General features: G+C 36.9%; 1 protein-coding gene and 1 non-coding gene across 2 annotated transcripts in view; one reads left to right on the top strand and one right to left on the bottom strand.

Annotated features, from left to right (window-relative positions):
* The window catches only part of ABCA9 (ATP binding cassette subfamily A member 9), a 99,589-nt gene that overhangs the window by 61,781 nt on the left and 18,097 nt on the right, over positions 1 to 19,711 (top strand). The window contains 7 exon segments of the mRNA XM_066386585.1: positions 464 to 483; positions 8,729 to 8,840; positions 11,364 to 11,432; positions 12,122 to 12,213; positions 13,507 to 13,627; positions 16,882 to 17,017; positions 17,685 to 17,779. Of these exon segments, the coding sequence (XP_066242682.1) occupies positions 464 to 483; positions 8,729 to 8,840; positions 11,364 to 11,432; positions 12,122 to 12,213; positions 13,507 to 13,627; positions 16,882 to 17,017; positions 17,685 to 17,779 (645 nt within the window).
* On the bottom strand, positions 11,648 to 11,753 carry LOC136407284 (U6 spliceosomal RNA). Its single transcript, XR_010751839.1, has one exon. It is a non-coding gene; the product is annotated as a U6 spliceosomal RNA (small nuclear RNA).

Genomic DNA, 19,711 nt, shown 5'->3' with positions numbered 1-19,711 from the left:
TTTTTTTTTTTTTATAATAAATTTTTATTAATGGTAATGGGATGACATTAATAAATCAGGGTACATATATTCAAAGAAAACATGTCTAGGTTATTTTGTCATTAAATTATGTTGCAAACCCCTCGCCCAAAGTCAGACTGTCCTCCGCCACCCTCTATCTAGTTCTCTGTGCCCCTCCCCCTCCCCCTAACTCTCTCCCTCCCTCCCTCCCATGTCCTCCCTCCCCCCACCCTTGGTAACCACCACACTCTTGTCCATGTCTCTTAGTCTCATTTTTATGTTCCACCAATGTATGGAACCATGTAGTTCTTGTTTTGTTCTGATTTACTTATTTCACTCCTTATAATGTTATCAAGATCCCACCATTTTGCTGTAAATGATCTGATGTCATCATTTCTTATGGCTGAGTAGTATTCCATAGTGTATATGTGCCACATCTTCTTTATCCAGTCTTCTATTGAAGGGCTTTTTGGTTGTTTCTATGTCTTGGCCACTGTGAACAGTGCTGCAATGAACATGGGGCTACATGTGTCTTCACGTATCAATGTTTCTGAGGTTTTGGGGTATATACCCAGTAGAGGGATTACTGGGTCATAAGGTAGTTCTATTTGCAGTTTTTTGAGGAACCACCATACTTTCCTCCATAATGGTTGTACTACTTTACATTCCCACCAACAGTGAATGAGGGTTCCTTTTTCTCCACAGCCTCTCCAACATTTGCTATTACCCGTCTTGTTGATAATAGCTAATCTAACAGGAGTGAGGTGGTATCTCATTGTAGTTTTGATTTGCATTTCTCTAATAACTAATGAAGCTGAGCATCTTTTCATATATCTGTTGGCCATTTGTATCTCTTCCTGGGAGAAGTGTCTGTTCATGTCCTCTTCCCATTTTTTTATTGGATTGTTTGTTTGTTTGTTGTTGAGTTTTATGAGTTCTTTGTAAATTTTGGATATTAGGCCCTTATCTGAGCTGTTGTTTGAAAATATCATTTCCCATTTAGTTGGCTTTCTGTTTATTTTGATATCAGTTTCTCTTGCTGAGCAGAAACTTTTTATTCTGATGTAGTCCCATTCATTTATCTTTGCCTTCACTTCTCTTGCCATTGGAGTCAAGTTCATAAAATGTTCTTTAAAACCCAGGTCCATGATTTTAGTACCTATGTCTTCTTCTATGTACTTTATTGTTTCAGGTCTTATATTTAGGTCTTTGATCCATTTTGAATTAATTTTAGTACACGGGGACAGGCTGTAGTCGAGTTTCATTCTTTTGCATGTGGCTTTCCAGTTTTCCCAACACCATTTGTTGAAGAGGCTTTCTTTTCTCCATTGTGTGTTGTTGGCCCCTTTATCAAAGATTATTTGACCATATATATGTGGTTTTATTTCTGGGCTTTCTATTCTGTTCCATTGGTCTGAGTGTCTATTTTTCTGCCAATACCATGCTGTTTTGATTATCGTGGCCCTATAATATAGTTTAAAGTCAGGTATTGTAATGCCCCCAGCTTCATTCTTTTTCCTTAGGATTGTTTTGGCTATTCGGGGTTTTTTATAGTTCCATATAAATCTGATGATTTTTTGTTCCATTTCTTTAAAAAATCTCATAGGGATTTTGATGGGAATTGCATTAAATTTGTATATTGCTTTGGGTAATATGGCCATTTTGATTATATTTATTCTTCCTATCCAAGAACAAGGAATATTTTTCCATCTCATTGTATCTTTTTCGATTTCTCTTAACAATGCTTTGTAATTTTCATTATATAGGTCCTTTACGTTCTTTGTTATGTTTATTCCTAGGTATTTTATTTTTTTTGTTGCAATCGTGAAGGGGATTATTTTTTTGAGTTCGTTTTCTAATAATTCATTGTTGGCATATAGAAAGGCTATGGACTTTTGTATGTTAATTTTGTATCCTGCGACCTTACTGTATTGGTTTATTGTTTCTAATAATCTTTTTGTGGAGTCCTTTGGGTTTTCGATGTATAGGATCATATCATCAGCAAAAAGTGATACCTTTACTTCTTCTTTTCCGATATGGATGCCTTTTATTTCTTTGTCTTGTCTGATTGCTCTGGCCAGAACTTCTAGCACCACGTTAAATAAGAGTGGAGAGAGTGGACAACCCTGTCTTGTTCCTGATTTAAGGTAGAAAGTCCTCAGTTTTATGCCGTTTAATAGGATGTTGGCTGATGGTTTATCATATATGGCCTTTATCATGTTGAGATATTTTCCTTCTATACCCATTTTGTTGAGAGTCTTAAACATAAAATTGTGTTGTATTTTATCAAAAGCCTTTTCTGCATCTATTGATAAGATCATGTGATTTTTGTTCTTTGTTTTGTTGATATGGTGTATTACGTTAACCGTTTTGCGTATGTTGAACCATCCTTGAGATTCTGGGATGAATCCCACTTGATCATGATGTATTATTTTTTTAATATGTTGTTGTATTCGGTTTGCCAGTATTTTCTTTAGTATTTTAGCATCTGTATTCATTAGAGATATTGGTCTGTAGTTTTCTTTCTTTGTGCCATCCTTGCTAGGTTTTGGTATGAGGGTTATGTTGGCCTCATAAAATGTGTTTGGAAGTATTGCTTCTTCTTCAATTTTTTGGAAGACTTTGAGTAGAATAGGAGCCAAGTCTTCTTTGAATGTTTGATAGAATTCACTAGTATAACCGTCTGGGCCTGGACTTTTATTTTTGGGGAGGTTTTTAATAGTTTTTTCTATTTCCTCCCTGCTGATTGGTCTGTTTAGGCTTTCTGCTTCTTCGTGACTCAATCTAGGAAGGTTGTATTGTTCTAGGAATTTATCCATTTCTTCTAGATTGTTGTATTTGGTGGCATATAATTTTTCATAGTATTCTACAATAATTCTTTGTATATCTATGATGTCTGTGGTGATCTCTCCTCTTTCATTTTGGATTTTATTTATTTGAGTCCTGTGCCTTTTTTCCTTGGTGAGTCTTGCCAAGGGTTTGTCAATTTTGTTGATCTTTTCAAAGAACCAACTCCTTGTTTTATTGATTTTTTCTATAGTTTTTCTGTTCTCTATTTCATTTATTTCTGCTCTGATTTTTATTATCTCCTTTCTTCGGCAGGTTTTGGGTTGTCTTTGTTCTTCTTTTTCTAGTTCCTTAAGGTGTGAAGTTAAGTGGTTTACTTCGGCTCTCTCTTGTTTGTTCATATAGGCCTGAAGTGATATGAACTTTCCTCTTATTACTGCTTTTGCTGCATCCCAGAGATTCTGATATGTCGTATTTTCACTTTCATTTGTCTGTATATATCTTTTGATCTCTGCGCTTATTTCTTCTTTGACCCATTCATTTTTTAGAAGTATGTTGTTTAGTTTCCACATTTTTGTGGGTTTTTCCCCCTCTTTTTTGCAGTTGAATTCTAGTTTCAAGGCTTTATGATCAGAAAATATGCTTGGTACAATTTCAATTTTTCTAAATTTGCTGATATTGTCTTTGTGGCCCAACATATGGTCAATTCTTGAGAATGTTCCATGTACACTAGAGAAAAATGTATACTCTGTCGCTTTGGGATGAAGTGTCCTGTAGATGTCTATCATATCCCGGTGTTCTAGTATTTCGTTTAAGGCCACTATGTCTTTGTTGATTCTCTGTTTGGATGACCGATCTAGAGCCGTCAGCGGTGTATTGAGGTCTCCAAGTATGATTGTATTTTTGTTAGTTTTTGTTTTAAGGTCAATAAGTAGCTGTCTTATATATTTTGGTGCTCCTTGGTTTGGTGCATATATATTAAGGATTCTTATGTCTTCTTGATTCAACTTCCCCTTAATCATTATGAAATGACCATTTTTGTCTCTGAGTACTTTTTCTGTCTTGTAGTCAGCATTATTAGATATGAGTATTGCTACACCTGCTTTTTTTGGGGTGTTGTTTGCTTGGAGTATTGTTTTCCAGCCTTTCACTTTGAATTTGTTTTTATCCTTGTTGCTTAGATGTGTTTCTTGTAGGCAGCATATAGTTGGATTTTCTTTTTTAATCCATTCTGCTACTCTGTGTCTTTTTATTGGTAAGTTTAATCCATTTACATATAGTGTAATTATTGACACTTGTGGGTTCCCTACTGCCATTTTATAAATTGCTTTCTGTTAGTTTTGTATCTAGTTTGATTCTTCTCTTTTGTTTTTCTATCATTTGTTTTTGTTTGTTTGTGTTCCATACTTCTTTCCTCTGTTGCTACCTTTTTTAAGTCAAGTGTTTTTGTGGTGGTTTTTTCAAGGGTGGTTACCATTAAGTAATGAAAAGGGTACCTACCATATTCATTGTAGTACCCTATCTTATAAGTATTTTTGCACTTCATCGTCCTTTGCTACTGTTAATCTCCATCCTCTCCCCCCTTTTTTTCCTTTGTTGTCACAGTTTAAGTTTGGTTTTATTGTGTTCTTGGTGGAGCTGTTACTTGTGGTGTTGTTTTCTTTTGTTCTTTGAATCTGGTTGGAAAACCCCCTTTAGTATTTCCTGGAGTAGGGGCTTTCTGTTGATAAATTCTCTCATTTTTTCTGTATTTGTGAATGTTTTTATATCTCCTTCATACTTGAAGGATAGCTTTGATGGGTATAGTATTCTTGGCTGAAAGTTCCTCTCTTTCAGGGCTTTAAATATTGGGGTCCACTCTCTTCTAGCTTGTAGAGTTTCTGCTGAGAAATCTGATGATAATCTAATAGGCCTTCCTTTATATGTTGTACTCTTCTTTTCCCTGGCTGCCTTGAGAATTTTTTCTTTGTCATTGGTTTGTGTCATCTTTATTATGATGTGCCTTGGAGTGGGTTTGTTGGGGTTAAGAAAACTCAGTGTTCTGTTTGCTTCTTGAATTTGAGGCTTTAGTTCTTTCCACAGGCTTGGGAAATTCTCGTCTATTATTTGTTTGAGTATATTCTCCATTCCATTTTCTTTTTCTTCTCCCTCTGATATACCTATTATTCTTATGTTATTCTTTCTGATGGAGTCAGACAATTCCTGTAGGGCTTTCTCGTTTTTTATTATTTTTGAGTCTCTTTCTTCTTCTCTCTGTTGTGCCTCAAGTTGTTTGTCTTCTATTTCACTAATCCTATCTTCAATCTGGGCTGTTCTGTTAGCTAAGCTTGTTACCTCGTTTTTCAGCTCGTGAATTGAGTTTTTCATTTCTGTTTGATTTGTTTTTATAGTTTCAATTTCCTTGGTAATATATTCTTTGTGTTCATTGAGTTGTTTTCTGATCTCCCTATATATATCTGTGTTTTCTTGTATATCTCTGAGTATTTTTAAGATTTCTATTTTAAATTCTCTGTCATTTAGCTCCAAGGCTTCCAATATGTTAAATCTTTTCTCCATAGATTTTTCCACATCTATTTGTGTTACCTCTCTTTCTTTTGTATCCATAATATTCGATTTCCTCTTTCTTATTGGCATCTGAGGGTGGTCTTGTTGATAGCACTAATTAGAATTAATAAAGAGTAAAAAGTAAAACAAAAACAAAAACAAAACAAAAAAAAAGGTAAAACACCCCACAAAAAAAAAAAACTAATAATTTATTATTTCCCCCTTTTTTCTTTCTTCTCTTTCCCTCCTCTCCCCTCCTCAGGGAAATATCGTGCCTATAATGGAGGGCCTGATTTGGGGTGAAGAGTTCAAGGGGCAAAAAAAGGGAGTAGGGACCTACTAAATGCAAAAAAAAAAAAAAAAAAAAAAAAAAAGAAAGAAAAAAAAAGGAAGAAAATCTTAGACAAGCATAAGATGATTTGCTTGTAAGTGATGGTCAACTAAGAGATATAATGAGAGGGATAAGAGGGAACCAGAAAAAAGGACCAAAAAAGAATAATAAAGAAGAAAAAAATAAAAATAATAAGTAAAAATCTGTTGTATTAAGTGGAGCGAAGACTAAATACAATGGAGACCTTGGGTTGGGAGGACCCAAAATGCCACAAAAATAAACAAACAAGAAAAAAAATAAAAACAAAAGCAAAAAAGAAAAATAAAGCCAAAAAATGCCTTGAGTCCCAAATTAACTAATTTGTTCGTGATTGAGGATTAAATGGGAGGAAAGTAAAATGAGAAAAGAAAAAACGAATAGAAAGGAAAAAATAAGAAAAAGAGAAAAACGAAGGAAGAAATAAAATAGGAAGAGAAAAAAAACAAAATAAAGCAAGACAAAAAAAAACAAAAGAGGAGAGAGTGAGAGTTAAGTGTTTTGGAGTATAACCTTAAAGGAGGGTGAGGATGAAGAAGAGAAATAAAATGTAACACTCATGGGTAGTGTAGTTCAAGAAAAGGGAAGCATAAGATGGGCAGAGAATAGAAGGACCGAGGTGGAGGAAATAAAGGCAATAAGATAGAAGAAACAAACAACAACAACAAAAAAAAGAATTAGTGGAACAAGTTGTAAAGTCTGTGGATTTTTCTTGATTTTGAGATGTTAACTTCTTCCTTTTTCTTTTCTCTCCCTCTTCCTGGTCGGTGACTCTGTACCCCAGGCTCTGCCCCTGTGTCACACTTAGGTAGGGATTTGCAGTTGATGGGATTCTATGGCAATGTCATATAATTGGCTTTAGTCTTGCTGGTAGTCAAGGCTTGTTGGCGTTTGCAGGGTCCAATGATGAGAGAGTTTGCTTTCCTCGATTCTCTCTCCTAGTCCCCCCTTTCTGAATTAGCAGCCTGGTGATCCAGCTATAAGGCTACCACTGCTTCTGCCTGGGGAGTAAGAGGCTCAAAGAGCTGGGAAATCCCCACTCTATCCCCACTCAGTGCAAAGCTTTGGGAAAGGCTCTGGCAGTCAGGGCCTCCAGTGTAATCAGGCGGGGGTGGGAGTTAATTGTTGTCAAGGTGACTGTTCAGCGCCTATCATTCAGTTGGACCTCTCAACCCAGGCTTTCCACACTTTGTAGCCTGTTTTTGCTGGGAAGAAGAGGCACTAGTCTCTGCTTGCGACTAGTGTAGTATAGATCTTATTATCTGCCAAGTCCTTCTTGTTAGCGTTTATCCCTGAATATGGAGGCTCTATCAATCAGAAGTTGCCCCCGCCCCTTTAGCAAGAGGCACTAAAAAATATCATGCCTCTTGTCTTGGATCGCTGAACTGAGAGAGATCTTATCAATTAGAACTGAGGGTGCGCAGATTTCATGGGTTAAGCTAATTTCAGTGATTGGGTCGCAGCTGTGCTCCCGAAGGTATTTTAGGCTGCCTGCGTGCGCCCCTCCCCCAACACTTGATTGTTAGCTTGAATGGCTGGGTGAGGTGCCCCGCCCACGGAGAGAATCTCCCAAGCCTCTCCTGCTCGCCCTGCCGCTGGCGGCTGGATCGCACCAGGCGCAGGATAATGGGGCCCCCTGGGTGTGCGGGCCAGTAGGGCGCTCTGGACGCGTGGAATGCCCAGGGCACGCGCGCGAATGGGGTGCTCCGGGCACCGGTGGCTGGCGACTCTCACTCGTAGTGCGCGGGCCACTGGGAACGTAAGCGGTGCTCACTCTGCAACCGGACCGGGCGCGCGCCCCGCGGCTTGCGGCGGCTCGCGGCGGCTCGGCTCGCAGCGGCTCGGCTCACGGCGGCTCCCGAGTGTGGGCTAACTCACCACAGGGGCACTTCTTCGCGGCTTGAATGAACGTCCCTGTGGTAGCTTCCTCCACACCCTCGTCTCTCAGATTCAAGTGATAACAGTCCTTTTGCTATCAGTTTGTGTGGAATTCCGGAATGCTCCGAGGATAGATTTTTCTGTTTCTAGTTGATAAATTTGTTGTGATTTAGGGGAGAGCTGTCGGACGCGCTGCTCACGGCGCCATTTCCATGACGTCACTCCCAACAATATGTTTTTATAGTCATCCATGATGTTGCATCAGGTAACTACCTTAGTAGTTTTTTGCTTTCTATTGCTGTATATTCTATGATGAATATGCTATGGTTTATTCATTCTATCATTGACAGTCAAGTGACTTCCTTTAAAAAATATATCTAGTAGAAATACAAGAAAAACAAAACACCAAAAACCAGTACTATGTTACATTGTAAAAATATACAGTTATTCGTCTAATATCAGGAGTAAAACAAAGATGCCTACAACAATTAATTAAAACATCTTGTTGCAGTGAGATAGCATAACACATGATCTGTGAGAGAATAGAAAGTCATCATTTTTTTTTAGAAAACTAATCTGTTAGTAACTACTAAAATTTAAATGTACATATATTTCAACCTGCAATTACATTTCTCAGAATCTCTGCTTAAAACTAAATGTATTAATATACAGAAATTTATGCATACCATCTTTATATAGGAGCAAAGTAATAGAAACCTCATTTTTAAAGGCAAAATTGTTGAGTTCTTGCACATCCATTCAAATAAATACTACATGGCTATGAATATGAACAGCTGGTAAACTTAAAACTAAAAAGGTGTCTCTGACCTAGTAAGAAATGAAAAATGTGGAGTAATGGTTATTAACTCTTTGTCAGAATCTGAATTTAGCTAGAACTCCCACTGATTTGTATGTACATTGACTTCAAGAAGCCCTGTTGTATCTTAAAAAAATTCATACTTGATCCAGTACAGAATTATGACACAATCTTGTATTGCAGAAAAAAAATGACAGTCCTGGCTTGGAGGGAGAGATGGAAATCGAAAATAAGAACATTTACAAGATGAATTCCTACTCTTTTGAGAAATATCCCAAAATTCAGACTGTTGCTTGTTAGTGAAACTACACTATATTTTCACTTTAGGTCACTAGCTTCTCGATAATTGCTACTAAAATACATGATTATGGATTTCTAGGGCTGTTACCCTGCACCATATTAATACCACCATTCACATTGATTGGCTCTTTATTAATTTTTTCAGAGGTAAAAATTTCACTCTTCTCCTAAGTTCATGAAATGCTTGGCTACTGAAGACAGTCATAAATATTATAAAAATATATGTAGAGTCTTTAGCTGTATGAGTTTGAAGTCTCTGTCTACTGAAAGCCAATTCAGTTATCACCAGCAAGAATCACGTTATCATGTAATAGGAAAGCCTGCCTTGGTTTATGAAGGTCAAAGGCAACTCCACAGTAGAATTATGTAGTTCTCATGATAACTTTAACTCCTGGAAACAAATGACTCTATTGAAATGCCAATAAGATGCCCTTTTTCTGTTATTTTGGACATGTTAGGTTTAAGGCTCCTCATAGACATGCATTAGGAAATATCAAGTAGCCAGTTAGATGTATGAGTCTGAAATGTATTATGTAGGGTTTTGTGGAGTTTGGAATTAAAGTTAAATACTTGAGATTCATCAGCATGTAAATGATATTCAAAGCCAATGAACTAGATAATTTAACTTACAGAGTAAGTACAGTTAGAATGAAAAGACAGCTTGTGGATTTGGCCTTGAACTCCAAAACTGAAAGATGAGGAAGAGGAGGAATCAGCAAATCAGATTGAGAAGGATCCTTTGAGGTAGGGGAAAAAATGGGGGACTGTTGTGTGCCAGGATCCCTTCTCAAAAACTCACTTTAAACACTTAGAGTATCAATATATAAGGATGTATGTCAGAATGTTCAAAAGTGGGAATGATTCAACCATCAAATGAGAGGTCTAGAAAGTTGACAACTGAGAAAAGATCATAGGATTTGACTGCATGGACATCACTGGTGATTATTAACGATAGATTTCAATGAAAGGGTGACTGCAAAAGCCTAAGGAGAGTGGGAATTGTAGAGAATGTGAGATGTGGAAATAGTGTGTTGATTATAAAAACATATTTTTAGGAGTTTTCCTAAAAAGGTTATCAGAGAGGACTAGTATGTGAATTAAGAGGATAGACTTTTGTTTAACAGAGGAGATACTTTGATGATATTAGAGAAATTTCTGAAGACAGGAAAGAGGGAGTACATCAGATGCCAAGTCCTTGAACAGCTGAAAAAAATATCATATAGTATACAAGTAGGCATTAATGTCTGTAAAAGTAGGGGCATTCCTTCTGTGTATCAAGATTGTGGCCAGAGTATATGAATACAGTTTGGTGGCTTTGATGGTGAAAAGATGCAATGATTCTCTTTTTACTTATTGTACTTTTTTAGGAATGAGGGTGAAGGTATCAACTGAAAGTGAGGTGAAGAAAGGTGTTGGGATTTTGAGGATAGAAGGAAAGATGAAGAGTATTATTTCAGAGAGTAACGGGGCAGACTCCAAAGGATGCCTTGTCCTGTCCCCACTTTTCAAGTGAAGTCAGTTAAATTGAGTGTGTTTGTTATCACGGTCTGCTATTTAGTTGTAGCTCAAGGCAAGTTGAGGGTTGCATTCAATCAGGGTTAGTGTTTTGCAAAATGAGTCTGACAAAGGAAAGAATAAGGAAGCAACAGGTCTGTATAAAAATGAATTATAACAATGGTTCAAGGATTCTAAGCTAGGGAATGAAGAAATGAAGGAAATGAAGGGGTTATGAACAGTGGAAAGCAGTGGGGTTGGTGGCTTGGAGGTTCACCAACTCCAAATTATAGAATAAGGATACTAGAGTAAGGAAGCTGAAAAAAAATTGGTGGTAGACAAGGCAAAGGTCAGGGGTTCTAAAGTTGATTTTGGATGTGGTATAGCTATTGAAAATGAGTGACTAAAGCACTTAGGAGAGCAAGATCAATTGAAATGATGTCAATCATCCAATGATGCAAAACAGAATCATCATCTTTTATGGGGGGGTGTTGGATGGCTGTGATAATTAGGGATTTACTACATCAGTTTTAAGTTGCTCAGAAAAGACATCTTGGGAAATATAGCTCAAGAAACAGAATTAGTTCTCTATTCTTAATTCACTAAAAAATTTGGACATGTCTCAAAATGTATTGCAAATTTAATGGAAACCGTATAGTCATGCACTTAATTGTCTGCATGTAAAACTCCAGGTGAAGAGCTTTGTGTTCAGCATGAGAGACTGTCACAATTCTTTCTGAGTGTGTGTAGCAGTGGACAGAGCAATGTAATGGTTCTAGGGCTGTGGGAGAAGAAGAGAGGGAAGGGACTCAGCTGTGGAGAGAAAGAAATGTCAAGTTAGGGGAGAGGGCTGTCTTAATACAAATCCCACTTCTGGCTTAGACGGGTCCTGCCAGCACCACTGAGGTTATCCCAGTAGAGGGAATCCTACCGGCTCACAGAGTTAAACCTAGAAGCATTTGAGCCAAGCATGGGTACAGGTCACCAAGTGACATTAGAGGCAAGGGAGGTATGCTGCACAGTCAGTAATTGACTTTTTACCTGGTGTACAGGCAAAACTCACAAGGAAGGCTGGAAAGGTCATGGAATGGGCATTCACTGATCTTAAGTGAGATGAGATTCCCAAACAGATGAAGGTGCACCTAAACACTCTTTGCTCCCCCCCTTGTTTTACAGATTTCTCCTGACTCTGTGGAATATTTAGGACTTTTCAAGCATCATCTTGGATATCTGGCATTGCTAATAGTAAGAAGACATTTACATTTAAATGGTTTTGCATGAGGGGACATGCTTGTATGCTTTGCATTAAAGTAATTTTTTCCCTGTTGGCCTACAAGTTTTTGCAAAGATATTTCTTTCATTTTTAAAAAAAATTTTACTTTTAATTTATTGTGTTGACCTGGTTTTAAGTGTTTCACTCAATATAACACCCTCAACCACCTCTGCTTTGTGCCCCCCATAAAAATTTGGAACACTTCATGAATTTGCGTGTTATCATTGAGCAGAGGCCATGCTAATCATCTCTGTATCTTCCAATTTTAGTATATATGCTGCTGAAGCAAGCACACATTAAATTAAAATTTTAATTCACATGCTTAAGAAGCTGGCACTTTAGGAAACTCAACCTGTGCACACACACCAACAGAGGCTTTAAATTTTGGACCACTAACTTTATAATGATCACCTGACACTGAGTATGAAGCATGGATAGAGTTAGTATCACCTCATTACTACTATTCCTGTCATGACTTCTCTGAAGAGCTGTGAAGATAAGTCTGAGAATTCCATAGAATATTAAAAACATTTTTCAATCTAGTGACAATGTTGTCAAACCTATCTTTATATATGATCAAACTCATTCCTTAAGTCAAACCTAATATTGAAATTGTTGTTTTCATGATGATGCTAATTTTGATTATTTTTTCTCCCCCTAGCCTTATCTTCAGTTCTTCATTTTCCTTTTTATTCTATGATGTCTAGAAACAAACTTTGGGAAGAAATCAATGAGAAAGGATCCTGTGTTCAGGTTGAGAGAATTCAAATAGAATTTCATGTTTTATTTTAATAGGCTTAACTTAATTGAATAAAAAAATACTGTGCAGAATATTTTTAAGGGGCTCTGTAGTATTCAAAATTATAATTCTTGGTACTTTAATAAACTTATAATCTAGTGAAAAAGGCTACATTACCACACATAAGACACTGAAAAATTAAGGCAGACCATAATTTCACTGACATATTTGAATAAAGTCATATACAAGAAGTCGGACATAATCAAATGTCAAAATAACCTGGAGATGTTTTCTCTCAACATATGTGCCTTGATTTATCAATGTCACCCCATTAAAATTAATAATAATAATAAAAAGAAGTTGTACTTAAAAATAATGGCTAAGTGTAGACAAGCAATTAGGTAAGTGTAGCCAATCTATGAAGGAAGAGAAGTCTGAGCAAAAGGACAAAAATTGTAATAACTGCCACTATCCTGTGGCTTCAAGAAGTCAGCTGGAACAAACTTGAAGTCTTGTGTTAGAGGTTAATGGAAAATTAAAATGAAGCTAGATATTAGAGTATCTTGGAAAAGGGTCCATAGGAAACGTTCTACAAATCACACAGTGGGAAACAGACAGGTATGTTTTGAAAACCTTGCCTAACTTACAAAATATTAATCAAGCTCAGGTCTAATGTAGGTACTAGAGCAGGAGAGTAAGAAGATGACAACCATGTAGGAAATTGGCTGACAGCAGCAATTTGGGATGGCACGAGGGAGGGAGACAGGAATGAGCTATAATCAGTGATGGGGATGATGAAGGAGAAGAATTAATTTGGGAGAAGTCAGGAAAGAGTGATTCTGACACGTGGTCCCAAGAACTGACAATGCTCAGCATCTGGTGATAATATATATTAGGTTTTCTGGAATACATCTCTGATTCCAAATGTTTGAATCTATTCTTGCCCCAAAGCCTTCAGACTTCCAGATTATCTGGGTCAAAACCACCGTTCCTAGATCCCTTTATCAACCTTGCCCTAAAACCCTTTATCAAGAATGTGAGTACTGTTTAATTATTTAAAAAAAGAAGTCACAACCAACAAAGAGAATTAAACTTAGACACAAAGCAAGGGTAATGTAAAAGTAGTTTCATTTGAATCATTGATGAACAGCTGGCTGTTTGCAAGGCACAGGACATAGAGCAGAAACATCAAGATTAGGTCATGCTCACAGTTACTCAATTTATTCAAACAATTGATCGCAGTTTACAGAAAGTTCATTATTTCTGCTACCAGTTTTTCACCTGGAAACCTGATTTGATTTTTAGAAAATTTCACCAAGAAGCAGTAAAGCTCTTCCAAACCCAGAGGAACCTGAAGCAGAGGATGAAGATGTTCAGATGGAAAGAATGAGAACAGCAACTGCTGTGACTATCCTAGACGCTGACGAGGTGGAAATACTAATAATGCTCTTCATCAAACAATACTGTCTGTCAGATAAAGTGGGCAACTTTCTAATCTGAATTAGAAAAACACTTTGAGGTTCCTTCATACTTATATATGACATATAGCTCATTACTTGGTTTCAGCGAATATGCAACACTAACAGAGATATACACACACATACACACATTACTTTTTCAGTCATAGTTTTAATGGGTAAGGCTAATTACACAACCTAAAAAGATTTTGTGAGGAAAGCAATTCAAAGGAGAGAGTTCAGCTGAGGTGTATGTGTGTGCGTGCATGCATGTGCCTTAATAGACCCATTGGTTTAATAAATGTCTTTGTTACTCTTTTACAAGCACAAGTCAGACGATACAGAGTAAATGCCCTTTTGCTGCAGGAAGACAGATTGGGAGAGAACATGTTGGAGTCATGATTTTGTCCTGGGAAAGATTTGGTTGGAGAAAGTATGGGGCACACACTCATTTCTTTCTTTCTTTTCTTTAAAAATTGTATTTAGAAAATTAAATTTAACAGGGTGACATTGATCAATAAGAATACATAAATTTCAAGTAAACATTTCTATAGCATTTGAACTGTTGATTATGTTGTATACCCATCACCCAAAGTCAAATCTTTTTTTGTCACCTTATATTTATCCGTTTACACCCTTCCCACCATCTCCTCTCTCTATTCCCCTCCCCAACATCATCTTCCCCCTGGTAACCACTTCACTTTTATCTATGTCCATGAGTCTCAGTTTTATATCCCACCTATGAGTGAAATCATACAGTTCTTAGCTCTTTCTGATTAACTTATTTCACTCAGTATAATATTCTCAAGGTCCATACATGTTGTAAATGTCACTATGTCATCATTTCTTATGGCTGAGCAGTAATCCATTGTATATATGTACCACATCTTCTTTATCTAATTCTCTATGGAGAGATACTTTATTTCCATGTCTTGGCCACTGTGAATAATTCAGCAATGAACATGGAAGTGCATGTGTCTTTATGTACCACTGTTTTCAAGTTTTGGGGATAGATACCCAGTAGAGGAATTGCTGGGTCATATGATAATTCTAGTCTTAATTTTTTTAGGAACCACCATACTTTCTTCCATAATGGTTGTACTACTTTACATTCCCACCAGCAGTGAATGAGAGTTCCTTTTTCTCTGCAGCCTCCCCAACATTTGTTATTACCTGTCTTGTTGATAATAGCCAATCTAACATGTGTGAGGTTGTATTTCATTATAGTTTTGATTTGCATTTCTCTGATAGCCAGTGAAGATGAGTATCTTTTCATACATGTGTTGGACATTTGATGTCCTCTTGGGAAAAATGTCTGTTCAGGTTCTCCCCCCCCCCCAATTTTTAATTAGATTGTTTGTTTGTTTGTTGCTGAGCTTTGTGAGTTCTTCTTATATTTTGGATTTTAACCCCTTATTGGAGCTGTTGTTTGCAAATATTCTCTCTCATTTGGTTGGCTTCCTACTTGTTTTGTTGTAAATTTCATTCATTGTTCAGAAGCTTTTTTGATTGATATAGTCCCATTCATTTATTTTTGCCTTTACTTTTCTTGTTTTTGGAGTCAAGTTAATAAATTGTTCTCTATGGCCATAGCGAACATGGCCAAGGTCCATGAGTTAGTACCTGTGTTTTCTTCTATATTATTTATTGTTTCAGATCTTATATTTAGGTCTTTGATCCATTTTGAATTAATTTTTTGTGCAGGGGAACAAGATGTAGTCAAGTTTCTTTCTTTTGAATGTGGCTTTCTACTTTTCCCAGCACCTTTTATTGAAGAAGCTTTATTTTCTCCATTGTATGTTTTTGGCTCCTTTGTCAAAGGTGATTTGTCCATATATATGTGGTTTTATTTCTGGGATCTCAATTCAGTTCCATTGGTCTATATGTCTATTTTTCTGCCAATACCCTGCTGTTTTGATTATCGTGGCTCTATAGTATAATTTGAAGTCAGGCAGTATGAGACCTCCAGCTTTATTCTTTTTCCTCAGATTACTTTGGCTATATTGTTTTATTTATGGTTCCATACAAACTTGGTAATTTTCTGTTCTATTTCTTTAAAAAATGACATTGGGATTTTGATGGAGATTGCATTAAATTTGTATATTGCTTTGGGTAATATGGCCATTTTAACTATGTTGATTCTTCCAATCCATGGACATGGAATATTTTTTCCATTTCATTGTGTCTTTTTCAATTTCTTTCAGTGATGTTTTGTAGTTTTCAGTATATAGGTTCTTCACATCCCTTGTTAAGTTTATTCTTAGATACTTTTTTGTTGTTGCAATTGTAAAAGAATTTTTTGAGTTAATTTTCCAATGTTTCATCACTGGTGTATAGGAAAACAGTAGACTTTTGTATATTGATTGTGTATTCTGCAATTTTACTGTTTTGGTTTATTGTTTCTAATCATTTATCAGTGGAGTCCTTGGGAATTTCTAGATACAGGATCATGTAATCTGCAAAAAGTGACACTTTTACTTTTTTCCTATTATGGATGCATTTTATTTCTTTCTCTTACCTGATAGCTCTGGCTAAAACTTCCAGAATTATGTTGAATAAGAGTGGAGAGAGTGAGCAACCTTGTCTCATTCCTGATTTTAGAAGAAAAGCCTTCATTTTTTCACCAATTAGTATGATATTAGCTGATGATTTGTCATATACGGCCTTTATTATTTTGAGGTATATTTTCCTTTTATTCCAATTTTATTGCATGCTTTAAACATAAAGGGATGTTGTGTATTATCAAATGCCTTTTCTGCATCTATTCATAGGATCATATAATTTTTGTTCTTTGTTTTGTTGATGTGGTATATTACATTGATCGATTTATGTATGGTGAACCATCTTTTTGCTCCTAGACCGAATCCATTTTGATCATGATGTATTATTTTTTTAATGTGTTGTTTTATTGGATTTGCTAGTATTTTGTTTAGGATTTTTGCATCTGTTTTCATTAGAGATATCAGTCTGTAGTTATCTTTTTTGTGTTGTCCTTGCCAGGTTTTGGTATCAGGGTTATGTTGGCCTGATAGCATGTGTTAGGGAGTATTGCTTCTTCTTCTATTTTTTGGAAGACTTTGAGAAGGATAGGTACCAAATCTTCTTTGAATGTTTGCTAGAGTTCACTAGTATAGCCATCTGGTGTCGAACTTTTGTTTTTTGGGAAGGCACACGCTCATATCAAAGTAAGAATAAAGCTCTGTTATTCTTTACTTGTATTTCCAGAAACTGGCCATCATTGCCAGTTGTCTATGGAAAGAATATGAAGGCAAAAAGAAAAACTGCTTTGCCAAGAGGAAGAAAAAAGTTGCCACCAGAAACATCTCTTTCTGTGTTAAAAAAAAGTTGGAAAAATAGTTCTGTTAGCAGAGCGATCTTGACCTCTGAAAATGAGGTCTTTTTCAAGAGAATAACACTATCCAAATCTGTGGCCATGTGTTGTTAAACATGAAAGGCAGCCAACTCTTCAGAAGGATATGGATCCACCCTGCTTGAAAGCCTCAGTTATGACAATTTGTCTTTGCGTAGAAAACAGTTATGTTTGTTCTGATAAAACAGACAAAAAAAAATAATGACCAAAAGGGGGCAGTGTTTAGGTTAAGAAGGATGGTAGAACTTTCTAAGTAGTAAAATTACTTTCACAACAGGAAACTCTATGCAGAAGGGAACTCACTGGGATGTGGTAGCTCATGCTTCATTTCTAACAAAAGACGCCTTTTGTGAAAGGGTCAGTGAACTATAACAGGCTTTAGAGTGAAAATTGGGTTCAATTCCAGCTCAGCCTCTTCTTGGCTGTGTGATCTTGGGCCAGTTATTTATCCTTTGTACATCTTAGTATCCTTGTCTGTAAAATGAAGGGAGTTAATCACACTCGGGTTCGTGGATGGGTGAGGAGTAAGTGAAGCAATGTACAATTGCAGATGAGACCTAAAGCTTGACACAGAGCGAGCCCTTATTTAAGGGTTATTTAGCATTTGTTTTTATTTTTATAATTAGTTGCAGTTATAGTTCTGAGCATTTTTTTGGAGGGGGTGAAGTTATAGGTCTTTTGGGACACAGTGGAGCTGGTGAAAGCACAACTATTAAGATGGTAACTGAGGATTCAAAACCAACTGCAGGGCAGGTCAGTAACACACACAGAAATATGGTCTTTAATGCTGCCTACTTCAAACGTTATATAGTACATCTTGATGACAAAGTTTAAAACCATAGATGATCTTTTCCAATGCATAATCAATGTGATTTGTGCATTGAATGAAGAGAATTGGTAAAAATTTCTCTCCTTGCCTGACGAGGTGGTGGCACAGTGAATTGAACTGAGATGCAGAGGACCTAGGTTTGAAACCCCAAGGTCGCTGGCTTGAGCACAGGCTCATCTGGTTTGAGCAAGACTCAGTAGCTTGAGCCCAAGGTCGCTGGTTTGAGCAAGGGGTCACTCGGTCTACTGTAACCCCCCAGTCAAGGCTCATATGAGAAAGCAATCAATGAACAACTAAGGAGCCACAACAAAGAATTGATGCTTCTCATCTCTCTCCCTGTCTGTCCGTAACGTCCGTCTCTCTGTCACACAAAAATTTTTTTTCTCTCCTTAATTCCAAAAATAGCTAGGTGCTGAAAAGGGCTGCATCTTATCTGTACTATGCTTTTTATTGAATGAAAAATAGAGACATTCAAAGGGAATATTTTGGTAAGTAAAGCTGAACATTAGCTTTACTGGAGGGCACAGATATTTGTTTTGTGGACTTACATATCCTGAGAACTTGTTGAATTGAATTGCCAGGATCCAGGATTTATTTGGAAAATAAGGAAAAATTATTAACTGTCTAAATTTCAAAACAAAAGCTAGAATAGTACATGAATAACACTTGGCTATCTTTCCAGGCTAAGTTGGGTGAAACTATGGGCAGAGATCCAAAGGACTACCAGTATGAAGGGGAGATGCTATTGGCATTTGACAGAGGTTAGATTCTGAGGGAGTGTTCATGAAGAGAGGGTGCACAATGCTCTTGATTCCTACAGAGGTTTCCCAAACTGTCTTTCCATTCCACCCCTACCTCACAGAGCAGTCCTTTAAAAAATGCAAATGAAGTCATGTCACTCTCCTGCTCATAATCCTTTGGTTACAATTGATTCAGAGTCTGTATCATGGCCACAAACGACCCTAAAGACCTGGCCTCCATTGAGTACCTTTCATTCTACACCCCCTGCTCACATTGGTCTTTGGTGGTCTTCCCACTGTAGTTCTATGGGTTTGTCTTCCCTTTGGCCAGAGTGCCCTTCCTTCAGCTTTTCACATGCTTGACTATCTCTCTTCTCATCACTTTGAAATTTATCCCCCCAAAAGCCCTGTCCCTGACTACACTAGGAACTAAAATGTGTTCGTCCTGGTATCCTTTAGCACATTTATTGTCTTGAACATATGAAGCAGGGGCTATAATTCACTCACATATGTTTTACTTGGTTGTTTTCTTTTTCTCTATATTGAAAGTAAGGCCAGGTTAAGTAGGTCTCTTATCTTTTCTATTGGGAAGAGACAATATAACATCAAGGTCAGGGCCTGAGATTCTGAAGGTAGATCTCAGTTTCAGTCCCCAGGTTTACATTGTGTGATTGGAAGTTTCTACATCTATGCACATGTCAGATTTCTCATAAGCAAAACAGGGCTGGTAAACCATCACCTCAGTCCTATTGGATTTTTCTAAAGATAAAGTAATTCAAAACATAAACTGCTTCAATTCTGGTACATAGTAAACACTGGTACACATTCCTTGTTATTCTTATTATCAAGACAGTGCCTGGCGCATAAAAATATAAGTGCTATCATGCATTTGCTGGTTTCGAAGTGCCAGACTAGTGCTAAGGGCTTTTCATTTATTACCTTAGTTTGGGATTTCTCAAGCTTGGGACTTGTGACATTTAGACCAGATCATTTTTTATTGTAAAATACTGTCCTGATCATTGTAGGATATGTAGCTTCTACTCACTAGATCCCAGTAACACCCCCATTGTAACAGCCAAAAATGTCTACAGACATTGTCAAATATCCCCTGGGAGA

The sequence above is a fragment of the Saccopteryx leptura genome, chromosome 5, assembly GCF_036850995.1.
Source record: "Saccopteryx leptura isolate mSacLep1 chromosome 5, mSacLep1_pri_phased_curated, whole genome shotgun sequence".
In the NCBI taxonomy this organism is placed as follows: domain Eukaryota; kingdom Metazoa; phylum Chordata; class Mammalia; order Chiroptera; family Emballonuridae; genus Saccopteryx; species Saccopteryx leptura.
The sequence above is the reverse complement of the archived record's forward strand: the minus strand, read 5'-3'. Positions and strand labels throughout refer to the sequence as shown.